Source organism: Herpailurus yagouaroundi, unplaced genomic scaffold, assembly GCF_014898765.1.
Source record: "Herpailurus yagouaroundi ecotype Mexico unplaced genomic scaffold, PumYag 139, whole genome shotgun sequence".
NCBI lineage: Eukaryota > Metazoa > Chordata > Mammalia > Carnivora > Felidae > Herpailurus > Herpailurus yagouaroundi.
This window is the reverse complement of record NW_024412394.1, coordinates 63,579,203-63,599,837: the sequence shown is the minus strand read 5'-3', so window position 1 is coordinate 63,599,837 and position 20,635 is coordinate 63,579,203. Positions and strand designations below refer to the sequence as shown.

Here is a 20,635-nt window from a genome sequence, read left to right as displayed (position 1 = left end):
AATAAAAATTGCAAATGACCAACTTTTTAATGCAGGTGTTTAGCTTTTATGTGTGTATATGTTGTTGATATATTTGTATCATATTGATCATTTTATTTCAAATTATATATTGACTGTCCCACCATCCATCGATCAAAAGAAAATGGGTATTTTTCCTAAATTAAGACAATTGATAAGAAAAAGCAAGATTTCCACAGGTGAATGGAAAATCATCAAGTGAAAATTTACATGGTTAAATATTTGGTAAAATATTCAGGCTCACCAATAATCACGGAAATGCAAAATCAAATAAAATATGTAATTACTCACTATCAAATGAAGAGACTTCAAATTTTGTAATATTGTCAACTTAATAGTAGCATTCCTAACGAGTAGGATTGCAAATGTCTATATACCTTTGAGAAGCAATTCTTTAGTCTCATCAAAAGCTGTGAAGTTCATTTCCTTGACTACTGTTAGGTAATCCACCCTAAGAAAATAGTAAGCAAAACAAAACAAAAAAACACATTAATTTTTAATGTAGAAATATGTTTTGGCGATGTATCAAAAATTACACCCCCAAAATCTCATCTATTTATCAGTTGGAAAATGTTTAGATAAATTAGGATTTAGTTAGTTACAGTCATTGAAAACTATGTATATGAAGAGTTTTAACAAAATAGGGAAATTACCACAGTAAGCAAAATAAGTTAAAGAGTGGGTTTTAAAATTTTATAGATGGTAGGTTTGCCATCAGGTAAAAATGTATCAACACTGTAAAGAAGTATAAAATATCGACAGTGGTTTTTTTTAAGTAGTAGAATTATGGGGATTTTCCCCTTTAAAAAATATTTGCTATATAAATTTTCCACAGTAGAGCACATTTTCCTTTTGTGGTAACAAGACAAAAAACAAAATGGAAGTTAATGTGATGTTTGGCCTAGGTAGTTCTAAAATGTGCTTGATTATTTTTGTATACAGAGGATAAAAAATTTATTAAGCTACATACTGATGCTATGCCAATCATCTAACATGTTAACTTTGTTATTCAACAGGATGTACCCTTTATATTGTCTGGGCCACTCTCTACCGATGTGCCTTGGATATCATGATCTGGAACTCTGTGTTCCTGGGTGTCAACATTTTGCATCTGTCATATCTTTTGTACAAGAAAAGACCGGTAATGACTAAAATTAATTAATTAGGAAGAGATTTTATTTTATTTTATTTTTAAAATTGATTTAGTTATTTTGAGAGAGAGAGAAAATGACTACACATGTGATGGAGGGGGGCAGAGAGAGAGAGGGAGAGAGAGAATCCCAAGCAGGCTCTGCACTGACAGCTGGGCTCGGTCTCTCAAACTTTGGTCTCATAAACCATCAGATCATGACCTGAGCTGAAACCAAAGGCCAGATGCTTAACCAACTGAGCCACCCAGGCACCTCTTAAGGAAGGGATTTTAAAGCCAAAAAGCGTTTAAAATGCTTTGTTCAGACTTAAGAATGAAGATCAAACATCTTTGGTCCCTTTAATATCATTTCTCTGATTTTGTTTATATATAAAGTGAAATATTTGAATACCATGAAATTTGTTTTACATAGGAGTTTTTTAAATTCTTTAAATCATTAAGGCAATTTAGACATCAGAGAACATGTCCATATTCTCCGTCATTTTAGTCCTATAACTTCATTATTTCTTTTGTCTATTGACACTCAAATGTCACCTGGAAATATCTTTGCCTCGTTGTAAAATCAACTATAGGCAACTGCCTTGAAAATACTAATGATTTACAAATAGTTCGTGCTATTTTTTATTTTTATTTTTTTTAAGTGTATTTATTTATTTTGAGAGAGAGGGAGAGGAAGAGAATCCCAGGCAGGCTCCACACTGTCAACACAGAGCCCAATGTGGGGCTTGACCTCACGGAACTGTGAGATCATGACCTGAGCTGAGATCAGGAGTCAGATGCTTAACTGACTGAGCCACCTAGGCACCCCTCATGCTATTTTTTTTTTAAATATGGTGACTTTATTTTTTTTCGTTACCCCAAAATACTCATTTAAGGAAATCGCCATTTGGGGAGGGTGATGCCAAAACACTATATTTAGCTTTAGTGTTTAACTTTTTTTTCCGCTATTCTGATTTATCTTGTGTTTCCTTGGTCATTCTAAGACAAAGAGATGTAAATAGAATTAAGAAAACATCATGGCTCCTAGAAATCACTCCACACGTGTTTACTAAGTATTCAAATTACACATAATTATCCAGTAAGGTAAAAGATACAGCACGTGTACATGTTTGAAGCCAAACATGTACACAGAAAACTATTCCAAAACAAGACATTTCACAGGAAATTATAATTTGAATGATACAGATGCTGTATGTAATAGGCATTCTACTAGACTGTAACTTCATCGTCATTGTGACCCAATCTGTTTTGCTTACCATATTAGGTTTCTCTAAGTTATCCTGTGTAATACACAATCTGAAAATCTCAGTGACAAGTAACAGTGACAGGTGTTTTGTTTTGTTTTGTTTTGTTTTGTTTTTTCCTCACGCACCTTATACGTGGACTCTGGCAGTTGTGTGTCAGTTGTGATTCTGCTCTGTGGCTTCATCTCAGAGTCTCTGCTGAAGCACCAGATTCCGTTTAGATATACATTCTCATAGCAGAGAGAAAAGTAGGAGAGAACAAAAGAGAAACACCCAGTGTCTCTTAAAACCTCTGCTCAGAAGGAGCATGTGTCACCTTTGCTCACATTTCATTGGCTAAAGCAAATGACGTGGCCAAGCGTGATAATGTGGGAATAGGTTGGGGTAAGGGGATGGATAATCCTTTTACAGGGGATGGGAGCAGCACATAGTTGGGAACAATAACATCATCTGCCACCTTACTGTTGTATTCCATGTGTCTGTCAACCATGATTGTCGCATAACAAGTGCTCAAAAAAATACTTGATGAGTGAGTGCTTTCACAAGAATTAAGAAGGCTTCATGAAGGAATTGGGACTTGAGCTAACACTTGCAGAATGACCAGATGATGAATATGAGTCAATAGATTTGTTTAGTTCATGTGTTCATTGCTATACCACGTTGGCTACCATGTATCCTGAAAGTGGGACGTATTTGTGACTAAATTATCTTAAACACTCGTTACTAGATCTCTGAAGTGGAGGAGGTAGATGGTAGTAATAATGAGGGTTGTAATTTCTGAATATCAGAACTTGTTGGAACCCCAAGTTCTGAACATGAGGTAGTAGCATCAAGTAACACATTCACACAGTATCTGTGCTTTTGTGTCTTCTCAGATTATAAACTTTTTTTTTTTAATGTAAATGCTGTTTCTTTGTTGAAATGGAACACGACAAGAGCATCGCAAAGGCTATAGTGACATCTGAGCAGCTCTCATCAGCCAGGTCTATAAGCTCCATGTTGTGTCTGCCGTAGATTTCTTGGGGATGGATGATCATTTGAACCCCAAAGTTCATTCACATGCTTTACAGTTTTCCCACACTAATGCTGGGCCCAAATACGGGGTGTGATCTGGGTCTTGACTGACAGCAGAGGTGACTGAGCCGTTTTGCTCTTCCCTTTTTTTCTCTAGTAGTCGGAGTTAATTGGCGGGTTCTCCATTCTACAAAGTATTTTAGCTTAGGATGAAATTGCTACACTGAAACCCTTTTACTGTCTTCACTTTGCTTCAGAGTAAATAAATCAGAAGCAATGATTGCAGCTGTGAATATTTGTTCTCCTATGCTGATGCATTAAATAATACATATAGATAAAATGCTTACTGTATGTATTTTCATAAATTTTTTTTTGTGTTGGTTCCTATTTAGTGTGTTTCTCTTTTTTTGCTATAATATTTAAAAGTTCATGTAATTTCTTTCTGTGAAACAGCTGTTATAAAGACAAAAAGGTTTTGTGTTACTTACAGGAAGTGCTAAGATTGGGAAGGTACATGTTGTGATAACATGCAAAACATCCCCAGCCGCTTTCCAGCGCCTAGGAGGAGATGTGATCAATAGTGCAAATCTTTTCCATATGCTCTTGGAGTTGTTTAACTGCAAAAGTGCCCTTTTAGCATCTAAACTTATGTCACCACTTAGTCTCTGTATAAGATTCCATGTACTGAAATACAGGGCCATGGTGTTTGTTGAAGACGTGTTTACTCTCAAAACCGTACTGAGACTGCAGAAGCCAATGTTTCAGTGTTGCTGCGTTACTACAGCATGTGGTCATTGCTGCGTTTCAGGTAAAGATTGAAAAGGAACTCAGTGGCATCTACCGCCGATTGTTCGAACCACTCCGTGTGCCTCCAGATTTGTTCAGAAGATTAACTGGCCAGTTTTGTATGATCCAAACCTTAAAAAAGGGCCAGGCTTATGCTGCAGAGGATAAAACCTCCGTTGATGACCGTCTGAGTATTCTCCTGAAGGGGAAGTAAGTGCTCTATGGAAATTGAAATGTCCAGTTTGCCCTAAGTCTTCTCATGTCCCCTGGGAAAGGAATGACTAGAGAGGAATGATACCAGCTAATGGAGGAAACGGTCACAGAGTTTGTTGGTGCTGAAATTCCATTTTACAACTGCGTTTTAGAATACTACAGAGCAACGTGTTAGAGTTACATAGAATTGACTACTCCAGTTCTTGTTGATGTTAAGATTTTCAGTTGTGAATATTCTGAACCCCGACTGACCCTTTTTTAAAGTTAACGAATCAAAATTGACGTAGGCTTAAGTTGGGCATTAAACTTCCAAAAGCTTGTGCATGTTTCAGAGGTGATTTGATTATTTTTTGAATATCACAAAAATATAACTTCTAGAAATATCAGTCTTCTGGGGAGAGAGCCAGTGTGTATTTTTCTGGCATAATTATTAATACCAATCCTTTCCTTCTCAAAAGTATCTGAGTTTGAGTGATAAATTTATGGCCACTCCAGCTAAACAAGCAGTAATAACCATTGGAAGGCATGTGTGTGTTCAGTACTGGAACCTGTCTTTTTTTTTTTTTTTTCTTGTTGATGAAATTTATTTTGAAGTAAATATTTATGCGTTTCAGAAAGTGCTTTTAATTGTGTCTGTCATCTTTGGAGTCTTTAAAACTTTAGTACAAAATACTATAAGATTAAGGATCATCAGGTTATTTATGAAATATTATGCATTTATTAACATGAATTTCTGTTATCAGAATGAAGGTTTCCTATCGAGGACATTTTCTGCATAACATTTACCCCTGTGCCTTTATAGATTCACCAGAATTTAGATCAACTCAGATGCACAAAGGCGAAAAATTCCAGGTATGTGTTGGCATGATTTTTAAGAAGATTGGAGCTAGTTCATGTCTCGTTCAAAATCCGAAGGATATTAATAGAAAAGTGATTAATTGAAAATCAGAGATTATCATATGGTATATATAGCATGATCCCATTTTTGTACAACTTAAACAAAATAGTGCCTATACATGCATTAAGAGCTCTAGAAAGATATATCCTACTTTGGGCGTAGTGTTAACACTGTTATTTCTGGGTTGTGAGTTTGACTACTTTTTTATTTTCTTCCTTTTTGTTTCTTTGAATTTTTATAACTTTTCATAGAAAACATCGAGTGCTTTGATTATGAGAAAAAAGGAAAATATCAGTTGTGGATAATCAGTGTTTCCAAAACATGTAATTGGTTAAAATTTTATTGGGAAAAAAGAGAAACCGGCTTTGCCCTAGAGATATCCTGTTAATCCTTATGAAATAACCTAGTCACTTTACAATTTCATATTTAATGAATATTTTAGGGACAAAGGATGAAGTTCTTCATAGTTAAAAATTGTTCCATTATGTGGCAGTTTGTTTTCATCCTTTCTGTAAGTGTCCAGCCCTCCTATTTTATTCCCCTCTTGATTGATAGGAAAGTAACCAGGAAAATGGGTGAGAGTATCCTTTGATCTTAGCCTCTAGATAAATTGCGGAATAGGGATGCTTATGAACAAGAGGGTGAATCTATATAGGTAGGAAATGGAATAGAAGGGATGTTATCACCTGAGGGAGGAAATGTCAGTGTTTCTTGATGACCAGTATTATTTTTGAGTTTCATTTTGAGACTCCATACAATTTGGGAGGACACATGGAGATAAAAGGGAAAATTTACAGACATACAGTTTATTTTAGTTTATATACAATTGTCTCAGCCCTGCCCCGCTCTCATTCTGCCTGAGTAACAGGTCTGCATAACCACACAACTTGGTACGGTTATGTGTATTTACTGCAAGGTCTCATATAAGTTCATTAAGTGGGTGTAGTACTGTTCCCAAACTGGCTGAGCTTAAGATACAGAAGTAGAAAGCTAATGCTATATCGTGGCTTCCCGAATTTACTCTCTCACCTTGTGTTTGTGAGGGTCAGCTGTGCACTGAGACTTAAATGTTCTTACTGTATCTTTAATCACCACCATCTATAAATGAATGCAGGGCCACTTATTTCTTCTCTCCTTCTTTCCTCTGCCCTTATTACATTTCTTCTTCTAAACCCCACTTATCTGTGTATTTATCTGTTTCATCCATTTCTCTGTGTATAGTAGCAAGTGGTATTACACAGTGACTCAGTCTCATTATACCCTGAAGAGACTGGGATTTGGCGAGGGGGTGGAAACTGAAACCCATTTGTTTCTAGAAGCAAATGCTCCCTGAGAATCCAGGGATATGAGCATGTACTATCTTTTCCACTGGACTTCAAGTTATATTTTAATTAAGTTAACAAAAAAAGGAATTCTAATCCCTAGCTACAGTTTCTTCTTGGGGACCAGGGACTAGGATTTGCTAGCTGAGAAATGTTCCTGATAATTGCTGTGAAGGTTCCAAAATATGACCAAAACCGAGGTACTGTAGCTGGTAAAGGATATTATTCAGCCTCTCCAACACCAGTCATCTCTTGTCTGCATGGAATGTGGTGTGGCATTTTCCGATTGGTCAATGGAAAGAAATTACTGTAGCATCATGGAAACTGTGCCCTGTGCAATTGGAGCAGACTCCATCATAAGAAGCCCTCGGGAGAGATTGTGTTTTGATTGTTTACGAAATGTTCCCTTTGGCAGATACTCAAGAGTAAATATAGCTGCTGCACGTCTGTGTAGGAGTATATAGTGCTTCTTTGTGAAGCAAGTCCCCAGAGGAACTTTGCTGCAACCTCTCACTACCTGTGCCCATAGCAGAGGACATTTGAGAGTGTCAGTGGTCTACTTCTCCATCTACATGGTTTTTTCCTGCTAATCTCATTTTTCTTTAAATCTGAACCATTAAAAGTATCCTGACAAAGGTGCTACTTCCCTCAAATTTGTATTTCTTAAAATGCATCATTGGTAGGGGTACTACCAAAGTACCTTTCACTAAGGTGAAAGGGGAAAAGAAAGGCAAGTGGACCCAATGTCTGTCTCTTGAGATTGCACAGAAAAATGTTATTTGGGTACACGTGTGACTCTTGTGACAGACACAGTGACAGGGATGAGAAACAGGTTCTGAACTCACAGGTACTCGACAGATGCTTACAGCCATTATGTACTTATACACCAAAGTTGCTGCTTAGAACTATTGATAGAATCTTGGGTATCTTTCTTGTAAGAGGTAGAGGTCGTCTTTGGTGTTTGGTTTCTTTCTCTTTGTGCAGTTGCTTTGTATCAAGTGAGCTTTACCATTTTCACATTTATCTTTGTGTTCTGTGTCCCACTATTGCTTTGCTGTAGTCGGTTGCACGTCCTGTGCTGGGAAGCCTGAAAATCAAAGCTTTATTGACTTGAAGGGAAGGAGGATGTCTTGGAGATCCAAGCCTTTGTGAAATAAAGGAACACTAAATTTTTACCTGTATTTAAATCAAATCTTACCTTATTGTATTAAGTAAATCTTTTGGTTAAGCTGTGAAGCAATTTACTCTATGAGCTTTGACTCTACTGTATTTTGGTGCTCATGAGAACTCTGAGCATTGGCTGAACAGACCAGTCCTAGGACATTTTCATGTTCCTGATGTGTGAAATGTGATACAATACATGAAGAATATAACACATTCTCCCCTGAGAATATTCATCCATCATATTGTCTGACTGCGGTTTCCAATTGTGGCACATTCGGTATTTCCCTCAGACACCCTTGTTCTTGTGTAATGTGAGGGTGTACAGTCTAAAGTGAGGGACAGGCCTAGTGCCTTGAAATAATCAGGGCAAACCCAACTGAAAACACTTAGTCCAGTTCTCTCCCTGAAAGCAATCCCTTTGTATCTTCCATTGCCCTGTTTGCTTTTATTTCTTCACAAGAACTGAAGCATGGCACTGCTGAGGTGCCCTAATGACTTAAGAAGCAAATTTATTTTACAGAAGCTTTAAAAAATCTTATATTGCTTTATAGAAATTCCTCATTAAAATATGTTTTACTTGGCTCTTGTGGCAGGAAATCATTAAACACAAATGTCTATTTGGCAGAAATGAAGCATCAGCCATCATGTAAAATGACCTCAGTCAATATACTAACTACCCGCATCCAATTAAATGCCTTTGCTTACAGATCTGTAAGTCACTCATACATTCTCTAGGTATAGCTTATTATTTGAATAGTGTTATTAAGTCTAAATTTAATAACAATGTAAACAGGTTCACAGTATTTTTCAACCATCAGTAAGAAATGTATTTGCTAAGCAAATGATAGTATCAGAAGTGTCATTGCCTCAGTGGGAATTTGAGGTTATCGGGATGGTTGAGAAGAAGTTAAATGTATTAAACATCACCTGGGTACAATTCCTTTGTCTTCTCTTGGATGACTTCCAACTCCTCTTTTAACTTCTTCCCCCACTGCACATGAATTATATTTTCCAAAGTCCGGATGACCTCTTTTTCAAACGAAGGCACCTCCAACTCCTAACCCTTTCTCCAGTGCTCAATTGCAGGGCTGTGCTACAGTGAGGACCATTGTCCACCCTTCTCTAATTACTCCTGTGGAATATTATTTAGTTGCCCTCCATTTATTTACCCATCTCTTAGTGTTTCTGGGAACTCCTCAGTACTGCCTTGACCTTATACTTCTCTTCTTATAACTCTTGTTTTTTGTCACATATCTTTACATATCATTAGCTTCCTCCACTAGAGTGTAGGCTTCATGACATTGTGTTCAACGGTTGTTTGTATGAGGAACTCTTGATGGGTCACTTAACAAAATTACTTTCAATGTGATTGTGTTCATAAATATTGGACACATTGGGTAGGGTTTGGTCTGGTGGGAAAATCATGTCAGGGCTGGAAGTCAGAAGTACTCACTTCATCACTAGGTAACGTGTTCGTGAATAAGTTTTTTGGGTCTTCTCATCTAGCATCTGAAAAATGAAGAAGAATGTTACTTGCTTATCCGAAAGACAATTTTGAGGATCCACTTATAGATGTAAAAGCACCTAAATGTTTAAAAGTACAATGCATGTATAAAGTGAGTGGTATTATGTGTGACTGTCATTCCCTGGAGATTCTCTACCACTTTCCCCGGTTGTGTATTTGTCAAAACACTTAGTGTCACCTGAGGGTATCATATTTCTTTATTTATTTCCCAGGGCAAAGATCTTGTCTTTCTTGTTCACGTCGTAATGTCAGTGCCTTTAACAGTGTCTAGCATAAAGTAAGTATGTAATGCACATTGAAAGAAAGAGTAGAATTTAGTGTCTCACGGAGTCATAGAGTTGGTAATGCATTTCTTCAATCCAAATGTATTGGGTTTTTGGAGATTCCTACTTTTAATATGATAAATAAATGCAAATTTTTTTCTAGGAATATTGACCCATTTTTTAAAGTAGCTAAACCCTCCAATTTGCTAAAGGTCAAATTTCAGCTATTAGTATTAGTTGAGAAGCTGGGTTTTCCATTTTCTATCTTAGTAGACATAAATACCACCTCATCACCAAAATATGCTTAATTTTATGACAAACCAAGGGGAAATTGGAAATATTTGCTCTGATGCTCAGGTATGATTTCATGTCAATTCAAAAACCCTTTATTAATTGACCTGGACAGGCATTGGGTTTAATGTTGAGGATATAAAAATAGTTGTTGCCTTCAACACTATTTGTGTTCATTTGTTAATTTCTTCATATAATAAATGTATACTGAGCACCACTCTGTGTTGGACGCTGGGCATTCAGACATGAAGATGCATAGTCCCTGCCCTCAGAGTGCCTGGCGGAGACAGATGTGTCCACAGATGAGTGTGGATTCGGTGATATGAGTGCCCCATGAAGCTCAGAGGAGGAGTACTAACTGATGGAAGGGGACTGCCATGGGGGGGTGGGCTTCCTGACACTGAGTTGTGAGGGCTTAACCCCTCACTCTGGAGAAAGGATTTATTTAAAGAAACTTGAGCTGTATGTAGTGCAGTTACAGTGTTTCCCACTTTGCTGTGGAACAATGCTCAAGAACAAGGTATGGTTTCCCGATACCCTGGAGCTGGCCCTGAAAGGTCACACTCGAGAATTACCTCTGACAGAAGGACCCAGAGAAGAACCCTCAGTAGCCATATTCCGCAGTAACAACCTGGACCCTGAAACCAATTCACAAGACTCTGTTTTCTCATTCACTAGTATTTGTTTGCAGAGTTGGCTAGGCGGGATATCTTTCATCTGTAACTTGACTCACGAATCTTAGTTCTCTTGCTTGAAGCCGTATTCTTAAACCTCTGTTGTAATCATCAGTATGGAAAGAAATATTTAACCATAAATTATATATCTAGTTGTAACATTAGTCTAGTATGCTCTGTGGCAGTGCTTTTGACACCAGACCTCACAGAACAGCACAACAATGAAACTTGGAGAATTTGCTTTTCGTCTGCAGAATTCTTGGTTTTTTAACGATTTTAAACGTGATTTTATAGTAATTATAGAAGCTTGTGTGTATAGATCTTATTTTAATTTAACTAATATGATAAATCATTCCTTTAATAATATCCACTAAATTATTCTACTCTTCCTTTCCCCAAAATTATTATAGTCATAATTCATATACACAGATGTACTTTTTTCTTTCTGTGTCTGTTTCTTGGGCAGGTCACCATCATTGCAGATGATAACTGCAGATTTTTATGCTGGTCAAGAGAAAGATTAACTTACTTTCTGGAATCAGAACCATTTCTATATGAAATATTTAGGTATCTTATAGGAAAAGACATTACCAATAAGCTCTACTCATTGAATGATCCTACCTTAAATGATAAAGTAAGTGGTTTTCTAAGGTGTACCTCACTTTGTGCAGCATATATTTTTTCTGAATTTTCATTAATTAATTATGAGTGAAGTGGGGATGCTTGTAATTTAGAGACCCTTCAGGGGAATCATTTTTCAAGAGCGTGGAAATATTTTGTAATTATTATATTTGCCATTACCTGGTGAGGTGTCTCTAAATGTCAGGGACCTCCATTTGTGGTGATGTGGTGCTGATCTCTCATAAAGGGTCAATCAGTCTCAGGAAGATGGTAAGCGAGTTGGAGGGAGAGATGTGGGGTAGAGTGAGCCAGGGAAGGCAGGGCAGCAGGAAGGTTGCAGACTGAGAAACACTCACAAACTTGGGTGAACAGGAAGTTCGCCTTTTAACCCTGGTGTCTTCCGGTCTTATATATCCTCCTGGGCAACCCCCTTTCCAGAAGGCTTAGAAGTGACAAGAGAGGGATGAGAGGGGGCGTGTGGCAATCCAGTTAGGAATTTCAGAGCTGAGTGGATCTTCAACAATTTGCAATTTGATCTTCATTTCCCCACAATTGCTTAGAAGGAAATTAAAATGATGACAGAAGAGACATTGCAGAATGTTGTTTCTGTGATAAGTAGTGTTCTCCAGGAACTATGCATATGGGTGTGTGCTCTCTTAAAGTCATCTTGTCTAGGCCCTTTATCAAATTAGGTTGGTGCTTATTGTTTTCCAGTTTAATAAATAAGCTATTGAGTATGTTAAATTTTTGTAATGTATGTATAGTAATAGCTTATGATAAAGGTCATAGCTAACATTTTTTGGCCACTTACTATATACCAGGTAGTTTTTATTTCAAGGAAAAATAAATGCTGTTTATAGGGAATGTATGACCTAAGTCCCATAGATCTCTGAAACCTTAAAACTTTGTTTTGTAGAAGGCCAAAAAGTTGGAACACCAGCTCAGCCTGTGCACACAGATCTCCATGCTAGAAATGAGGAACAGTATAGCCAGCTCCAGTGACAGTGAAGATGGCTTACACCAGTTTCTTCGGGGCACCTCCAGCATGTCCTCTCTCCGTAAGTTACCTCAAACTGATAATACTCCAGGACTCTGCTGGATGTCATTGGAAATAGACAAATGACAACTTTGGTCAGAAAAATAACTTTGCAAGTAACTATTTGGCAATCTATCAATAAAAACAATAATTTTGTCTTGCTTTTCCTTTTCCATATCGCACATCAGCTAAAATCCAACTTTAGAACTCTTAGTCCTGTTTTCAGAAATTGTTCACTTGTTTTGCCATGCACCCTTCTTAAATATGGGTTCACTGGAATGATGTGAAAGAGTCCATATGGTTTGCTGGATATTCGGCTATTTTGTTTTCATGATTTTCATGTAAGTGAACGCCTAGACCCAGCAATGTGTTAAAGATGATAGGAAGTAGCTGTTGGATGTTTTGCTGCTGACTGGTTATCAGTGTGAGCACCAAGAGTTAACAGGTGATCGGGTTATGGAATATTCCTGAGGATGAAGGAGACCATTCATGACCCCTGTGAGTTACCTCATTCACATACCCACCCACCTTGGCAAGTTTTCCAAGACTGGAAACATTAAAAATGTTTTAAAACATTTAAAGTAAGTAACATTTTAAGACACAGGTGTTGAAGATTAATAAGTAAAATGAGAGAAACTATTTTAAGAATTAAGTGCTTAAAATTAATGCTTAAAATTATTGTAAGGATTATCCCAAAACTGATAGTATAAGAACTTTGAACAAATTCATTTGTACTTTTTGTTTAAGTTTATTTTTTTAATTTTTTATTTATTTTTGAGAGAATGCAAGCAGGGGAGGGGCAGAGCGAAGGGGACAAAGGATCCGAAGCAGGCTCTGCACTGAAGGCAGCGAGCCTGATGTGGGGCTTGAACTCACAAACCATGAGATCATGACCTGAGCTGAAGTCCGAGGCTCAACTGACTGAGCCACCCAGACGCCCCGAAGTTTACTTTTATTTTGAGAGAGAGTGCACGCATGAGTAGGGGAGGGGCAGAGAGCGAGGGAGAGAGAATCCCAAGCATGCCCTGGGCACTTAGTGCAGAACCCTATGCTGGGCTAGAACTCACAAACTATGAGATCATGACCTAAGCCAAAACCAAGAGCTGGGCGCTTAACCGACTGAGCCACCCAGGTGCCTCATGAACAAATTCATTTCAAGTAGCAACAAGTCAGACAGATTCTCCCACTGCGTAAACTAAAGAAGTATTAATATTTCCAGTTGTGTGTTAATCCAAAGTAACTTTTAAGGAGATACAGGTACACATCCAACAATCCCTAAATGTTTATGTAAACGATCTTGTAACTTTGGATGCTTTAGATAAATTGGGTTAAGGATTTGAAGTATTGCATGGTCAGAAGAGGCTGGAATTGACAAAGCCATGTAGGCATAAGCTTCCAAAGCAAAGTCTAGGCACAGAAATGTGTTGTGAACCAAAGGGAGATTTCAGGAGTAACACAAGTTATACAAGGAATACAAGGAATTACAAGTAATACAAGGAAACGGGAGATGGTTTTATCTTATTCTAGTAACTTTTGCAAGTACTGACTGAGGCTGACCAAATTCTGCAATCTGCCAGCATATCAAATGCATTATCTGGCTTGTTGAAACAGTTTGGCGGTCAGTAAGCATTTTCAAATGGACCCGTCTTAATTACATGTATAGTGATTACTATAGTATGAAATGTCAGCAGAAAGGGAATTAAATAATAATAATTAATAAATGTTTGTTTTTCTGTAGTATTTTATTGTATAATCTAAATCTTTGGGGAGTAAAGTAACATTTTATAAAATGTTTATCTAGAGTATGTTGTTTAAATAGAATTAAAACATGTGTTTGAGATTAACATTTGTATTGTTTGTGCCACCAGAAATCTACGTTCCAGGTGGATTGATCACTCATGTTGTACGTACAGACCTGGGTTCAAATCTCCCTGTAGTAATTATTTGTTGTGAAACTTGGAGTCTCCAAGTCACATGACCTTTCCAACCTGACATGAGCTATCATATCTCATCACAGGCTTCGTTCTGGCCACAGCTCCTGGTCTGTTTCCTTCCCTCTTCCTTCTAGTGAATCATGAGTTTAATCCAAACAGCCATTCCCTGGGGCGCCTGGGTGGCTCAGTCGGTTAGGTGTCCGACTTCAGCTCAGGTCATGATCTTATACTCCGTGAGTTCAAGCCCCACATCGGGTTCTGTGCTGACAGCTCGGAGCCTGGAGCCTGCTTCGGATTCTGTGACTCCTTCTCTCTCTGCCCCTCCGCCTCTCACTCTGTCTCTCTTTCAAAAATAAATAAACATCAAAAAAAATAAAATAAAAAAAAAACAACAGCAACAACAACCATTCCCTGCATGGATCATTGGTACTTCTGTGTTTGTACAGAAGTGTGCTCTCCTTGATTGCAGGATTGCATTTTACTTCTCAGGCCCCTTGTCTAGTTATTTTTCACTGTATTAGAAATAATGTACAACCTGGGGCACCTGGGTGGCTCAGTTGGTTAAGCATCTAACTCTTGATTTTGGCTCAGGTCATGATCTCGTGGTTCCTGGGATTGAGCCCTGTGCCAGCTCTGTGCTGACAGCATGGAGCCTACTTGAGAGTCTCTCTCTCCCCCTTGCTCTCACTCTCCTGCTTGTGAGCACATAAACACACACACTCCCTCTCAAAATAAATAAGCATTAAAAAAAGAAATAGGGGGGCGCCTGGGTGGCGCAGTCGGTTAAGCGTCCGACTTCAGCCAGGTCACGATCTCGCGGTCCGTGAGTTCGAGCCCCGCGTCGGGCTCTGGGCTGATGGCTCAGAGCCTGGAGCCTGTTTCCGATTCTATGTCTCCCTCTCTTCTGCCCCTCCCCCGTTCATGCTCTGTCTCTCTCTGTCCCAAAAATAAATAAACGTTGAAAAAAAATTAAAAAAAAAAAAAAAAGAAATAGGTACAACCTGCTTAAGGTGCTTATTTATTTTAGCCTCATATTTATTATGCAGAATCTTGCATATTGATACAAATGTATGTAGCTACATGTGTGAGCACATTTTTGAATGTGAGTGTATGTGAATTGCACAACAAAGCCACGCTCATACCTAATTTCCTTTGACCAACCCTTGTTCTGAGTTTCCTGGCTTCACTTCCCGCACTTTCATGAAAGACATTAGTACTCAACCACATCATTGATACTATGAATTATTTAATTCATCCTAGCATGTAATTCATCAAAAACTAGTTTCTGTTTCTTAGGTTTTAGCTCAGAATTCCTGAAGTGTGAGTTTTTTGTTTTTTGGGTTTTTGTTGTTGTTGTTTTGTTTTGTTTTGGCCTTCTTTTTGCCAGACCCATCAATATGCCATCTACTCTCCCATATTACAGATTACATTTTATGTAAAACAAAGAACACAGTACCAATCTCATAAGACTATTAGGCTGAAATAACAAAATTTTCCACTTTTTGAGCATGTGGTAGATCTTCATGAACGTGAGGCCCCTAAAACAAATGACTACGCTCTTATCATTCCGGGTTTCTGCCATGCACAAGGGGCGTTTATGGCAGCTTCTCAGCAGTCCTAGCTGCTTCGTGAATGCTGAGGGGAGAAGGGAGCAAACGTTTATGGACAAGAGTAGCTATTATTTTTTCAGGTACTCTCTGTACATACTCACATGTAGTCTTCACTGTAATCCTGCATAGAGACGTATACTAGCTTTTGCTAGAAGACGCAGCACTAACAATTTCCCAAATCTCTGGCTATGATGAAGGGACTGCTTTCTCCCTCACGTGCACACAGGGTGCTGCTCCAGACCCGTGTCCTCCTCACTCTGGGACGCCACAGAGCAGCTGCTGTTTGGGTCATTGCCACTCAGGGCAGAGGGTTTGTTTTGTCTTGTTTTGATTGTCCTGTAGAACATTGATTCTGAAATGTAAATGTGAATGTGAATCACTTGGAAATTTTATTAGAGGTTCTGATGCAGCAGACTGGGGTGGGGCCTGGCATCCCCATGTTTAACAGGAGCCCCAGCGATGCTGATGTGGCTGGTCTCTGAACTACTCACTACTTCAAGTAGTAAGGAGTAGGACTCCCTCCCCACAGCCTGTAATTTTGCTGATTACCTTCCTGTGGTGGTGATTAAGATGTTTCTTGTATTTCCCATCTACTGGTAGGTGGATCTGCAGGCTGGCATAGATTCCTGTGAAGGCACGAAACAAAATTGCAGCTGATCCCATTTCTTACACTGCACTCTATTTTTACACATGTCACATGATGCTAAGTCCAGAGCAAGATCTCGACTCTGCCACACAGATTCTGCCTTCCACTTCAAATGATCCTTTAAAGACAAGAAAGTGAAGTAATGAGATAGTCTGAGAAAAAATGCTTCCTACCTGTTCATTCAGTAGCCTGTAATCCAATTAACTTAACTTGTTTTCACTTTCCTGTTGCTTCATTTACTTGTCTCATGATTGGGGAAAGGAAGGACAGGAAAGAACAAGACGTCCAGGACATGTGGGAAGGATTTCATGCCCTCATGTGGATAGAAGCTCTCTTCTCTCTGCTCATGGATCAAGTGCTCCTCAGCGTGCCTCGCCATCTTCTCTTCCTTATGAGGCTTAGCTCCCTACGTGGTGTAGAAAACACATACACACAGATCGATTGTACTGGGCAGGTCCATCGCTGATGAGCGACGCCGAGCACAGGCATCGTCATGGCAACAGGAGAGCATATTATGCTTCCTTAAAAGTTGTAGAACTTTGTTTTTGTTAATTGGGGTTAAATAACCTATTGTTTGGTTTGTGTGTTTGTTTTTTAAATTCTGAGGCAGTATAGACAATGCAGTCTGTTGGAACTTGTCTTTGAAAGGTTCTGTTAGTTTAAACCGTGTATTTCTTTCAGAAGTTATAATTTTAATAATGTAATATAATTTTATAAATTTAGGAGTTTTAAAGATACTACAACATATTTAGACAGATATTTCTTACTGAGAACAAGTCTTTTCAGATTGTTTTGTTGTTATCAATAGCAACATGGTGTTCTGGACAATCTACTAATTTCATAAGACCTACTTGCACAAATTTGCTTTAAGTTAGCTTGCATCTGGTTAATGTTCTTATCTGCAAAGACTAGCAGCACATCTGACACGATGAGTTTCTTTCAGCTATCTTACCCATTCATTTACCCGGAAAGTTACAAAAAACTGATACAGAATTCTTAGTTTCAAGGCTGGTCTCACGAAATAACCTGTTCAACTCAATTTGTGTTCCGTTCCCCTTGTGAACAGCTCTGCACATATAAACAACAAGCTTTCCATGAATTTTATGGAGAGGTAGAGAGGAGATATGATCAGGCAGCAGGAATACCCAGGGAACAGTTTGCAGATCCACCGAGAGGGCTAGAGAAAAGCAGTGCCCCCACTTTGTACATAAGTAAAGAGCAGCTTAGGAAAGTTAAGTAACCGGCTCAAGGTCACTGGGCTAGCCCCAAAACAAAGACCTGTTGAATTTTTTGTAAGTTCTTGTTTTGCCTTTTACCATACAAATATCCATATCCATTTGGGAGAGATAATCTGTTTAGGGGTATTCACCCACTGCTGTGGCAGCCGCCACGTCCTGACCACGTTCATACATGCTCTCATCTCATCTTCACAACCGCCCAATCAGGTTGGTGTGGTGTTTTCCCCTCTTAGGGTTGAGAAATTGGACACTTCTCTCTGGCTTCTTGGTCCCCCAGCCAGTAGGGACCATGCTCTGTGACTCCTGAACTCCTGTCATCACCAATCCATTCGCTGCCCTCTATCCTCACACAGTGTTTTCTCATCTGTAAAATGACAGCCAAGCGATTTTATACAATTGCACATTTTTCAGCTTTTAGTAAAAAATTAAAAATTAACAAGTGAATATACACACACAGATAACAAATAGTAAAAAAAAATTTTTTTTTAATTTTTTTAACGTTTATTTATTTTTGAGACAGAGAGGCACAGAGCATGAATGGGGGAGGGTCAGAGAGAGAGGGAGACACAGAATCTGAAACAGGCTCCAGGCTCTGAGTTGTCAGCACAGAGCCCGATGTGGGGCTCGAACTCACGGACTGTGAGATCATGACCTGAGCCAAAGTCGGACACTCAACCAACTGAGCCACCCAGACGCCCCAACAAATAGTAAAATTTTAAAAAATGTTGCAAAGAAAAGAACTGCCTCCCTTCAACCTATTTGCTCCCTAGGAGCAATCACATTGGAACAATATTTGTCCAAAATGCTAAATAATGCCCTATTATTTATTGATTTATCCACTTAAACTTTATCTACTAATCTAACTTACCTTATTTTTTTTAATGTTTTTTAACTTTTTAAAAAAAATTTTTGAGAGACAGAGAGAAACAGAGCACAAGCAGAGGAGGGGCAGAGAGAGACGGAGACACAGAATCCGAAGCGGGCTCCAGGCTCTGAGCTGTCAGCATAGAGCCCGACAGGGAGCTCTGACTCTCAAACTGCGAGATTATGACCTGAGTCCAAGTCGGGCACTCAACCGACTGAGCCACCCAGGCACCCCTAACTGAGCTCACTTTTAACTTCCCTTTGCCCATCTGCCCAATGTGGTTATATCACTAGTTTTTATTCTTTTATTATATATACCTTTGTAACAGTAAATGATACACTTAAACCTCCATTTTGTTTTCTCTCTGAAGCATTTTTAGAGGTGAGGACATTAGCATCTCTACCCTTTCTTATTCTTTCCCCTTCTACCTTTACATTGTTGTGAGTCTCTTCCTTAACTTCTGAACACTAAAAATTTCTAAAACTTCCTTAACTTCTAAATATAACAAATATATTCTGTTATCTATTTTTTTAAAATATTTTTGTCATAAAATATACGTGACATCAAATTTACCATCTTAACCATTCTAAGGTCTTCCTTGCTTTCTCTGTGATTTCTTTTGCAAGGTTTAAGCAAATAAACAGTGTTGACTTTATTATGCTTTATTTAGAACCAAATAGTGGGCTATGACTACATTTCTTTCTTTTTGGTTTCAATCTCATGATTGCTGTTCAAAGGAGACTGTTTCTAATAACAAGTTCAAATAGATTCTCCTTTCCCACACAGCATATAAATCGATCACAGTTTACTTCATACTTTGACCTTCCTTTTTTTTTCCCTCCCGAAGATTTTGTATTGCCTTGCTTTGGGGGCCATTTTATTCACCATATCCCTAGTATCTTCTAGCTTCTTGCTCATTCTGTCTTTGAGATAAAATCCAATTTACTTCTTAAAGTCTGAGTTGGTGTTTCACATTTGAACCATGCCTATTCATGCTGCTTTCTGTCTTTATAGATATTTCTAGTTGCCTTTCTTTTTCCTCATTCTTGTATTTTTTTTTTTCTTATATCTCTACTCTCTCAGTACATCAATTCTGTGTACCTTTTTCTCAGACACCTTCCTCACAGAACCTCCCAATCTCATTTTGGACTGGTTGTTCCCTGGGTCTATGCGCAGGTGCCATCCTGGAACTGCCTTTCCTGTTCTGAGTTTATCCACTATCACCATGATGTTACAGCTTTCTCTTTGTGAGCAAGAAGGGGCTACAGGACTTCCACTGTTCCCTGGCTGCTCACAACGTGCAGCTCAAGGCCCTGACCACCCATGTGAGTAGTTAGAAATTGATCTGGGAATGATCACTTGGGCCAGAGAAAACCTCATGGAAACCTCCTTTGATCTATCTGCCATAAGTTGTACACTTCTTTGCTTGAGTTTTCAGTGCTGGTGTTGAGTTTCTGTAAGGGAAATTAGGTATGAAAGCCATACTAACCTTCATCATTATTGTTCAGAAAGTTTCAATCCAAACACAATCCTTCAATTTAAAAAAATACTATGATATACTTAAGCAAGACAAGAAACAGGATAATTCTCTCTAGCAAAGAAACCATTAAACCCTTCCCTATCCCCATTCATCAAAAATTGTATAATCTAATTAAAATTCTAAACCCTTTGTAAGGTTTTTAATTACTTGCTAAAGCAGTTGGGCAGATGGTTAAACATAATAAAAATAAGAACACTTTGAAAGGAACAAGGAAAATGTCATGAAAGTTAACAGAAGAAAGGGAAAAAAAGTCGTATAACATTATATTAGATAGTTTACAAAAGTGTTCTCTCTTTTTAAAAACTCTTTCTTAAGCAGAGAGAAAAGTCACTTGACAAATTTCATACCATGATATTCTGTTTATTTGAAAAGCAAACTTGAGATTGCCTATTCATTCTCTGAAACAGGTGTGACCTTCACTCTGAATTTAAGAACAACAAATATGTCTATTTACTTTGACTTGCTAAGAGATTCCCTCAGGTCCTCATGTAATTAGAAGCACACCGAAGTAGAATAAGCTTAATAAGGACAGAATTCTGTCAAAAGGAATTTCTCTTACCTAATTTTTCACTTCTCTGGATAC

The 20,635-nt window shown here is 38.3% G+C and overlaps 1 protein-coding gene across 2 annotated transcripts in view; it reads left to right on the top strand.

Annotated features, from left to right (window-relative positions):
- POPDC1 (popeye domain cAMP effector 1) overlaps window positions 1-20,635 on the top strand; it is a 37,561-nt gene that overhangs the window by 6,149 nt on the left and 10,777 nt on the right. For both annotated transcript variants that reach the window (XM_040474277.1, XM_040474278.1), the window contains exons 3-7: window positions 1,035-1,159; window positions 4,235-4,422; window positions 5,169-5,277; window positions 11,029-11,196; window positions 12,100-12,241. In XM_040474277.1, coding sequence (XP_040330211.1) covers window positions 1,035-1,159; window positions 4,235-4,422; window positions 5,169-5,277; window positions 11,029-11,196; window positions 12,100-12,241 — 732 coding nt within the window. The remainder of the gene's footprint in view (window positions 1-1,034; window positions 1,160-4,234; window positions 4,423-5,168; window positions 5,278-11,028; window positions 11,197-12,099; window positions 12,242-20,635) is intronic.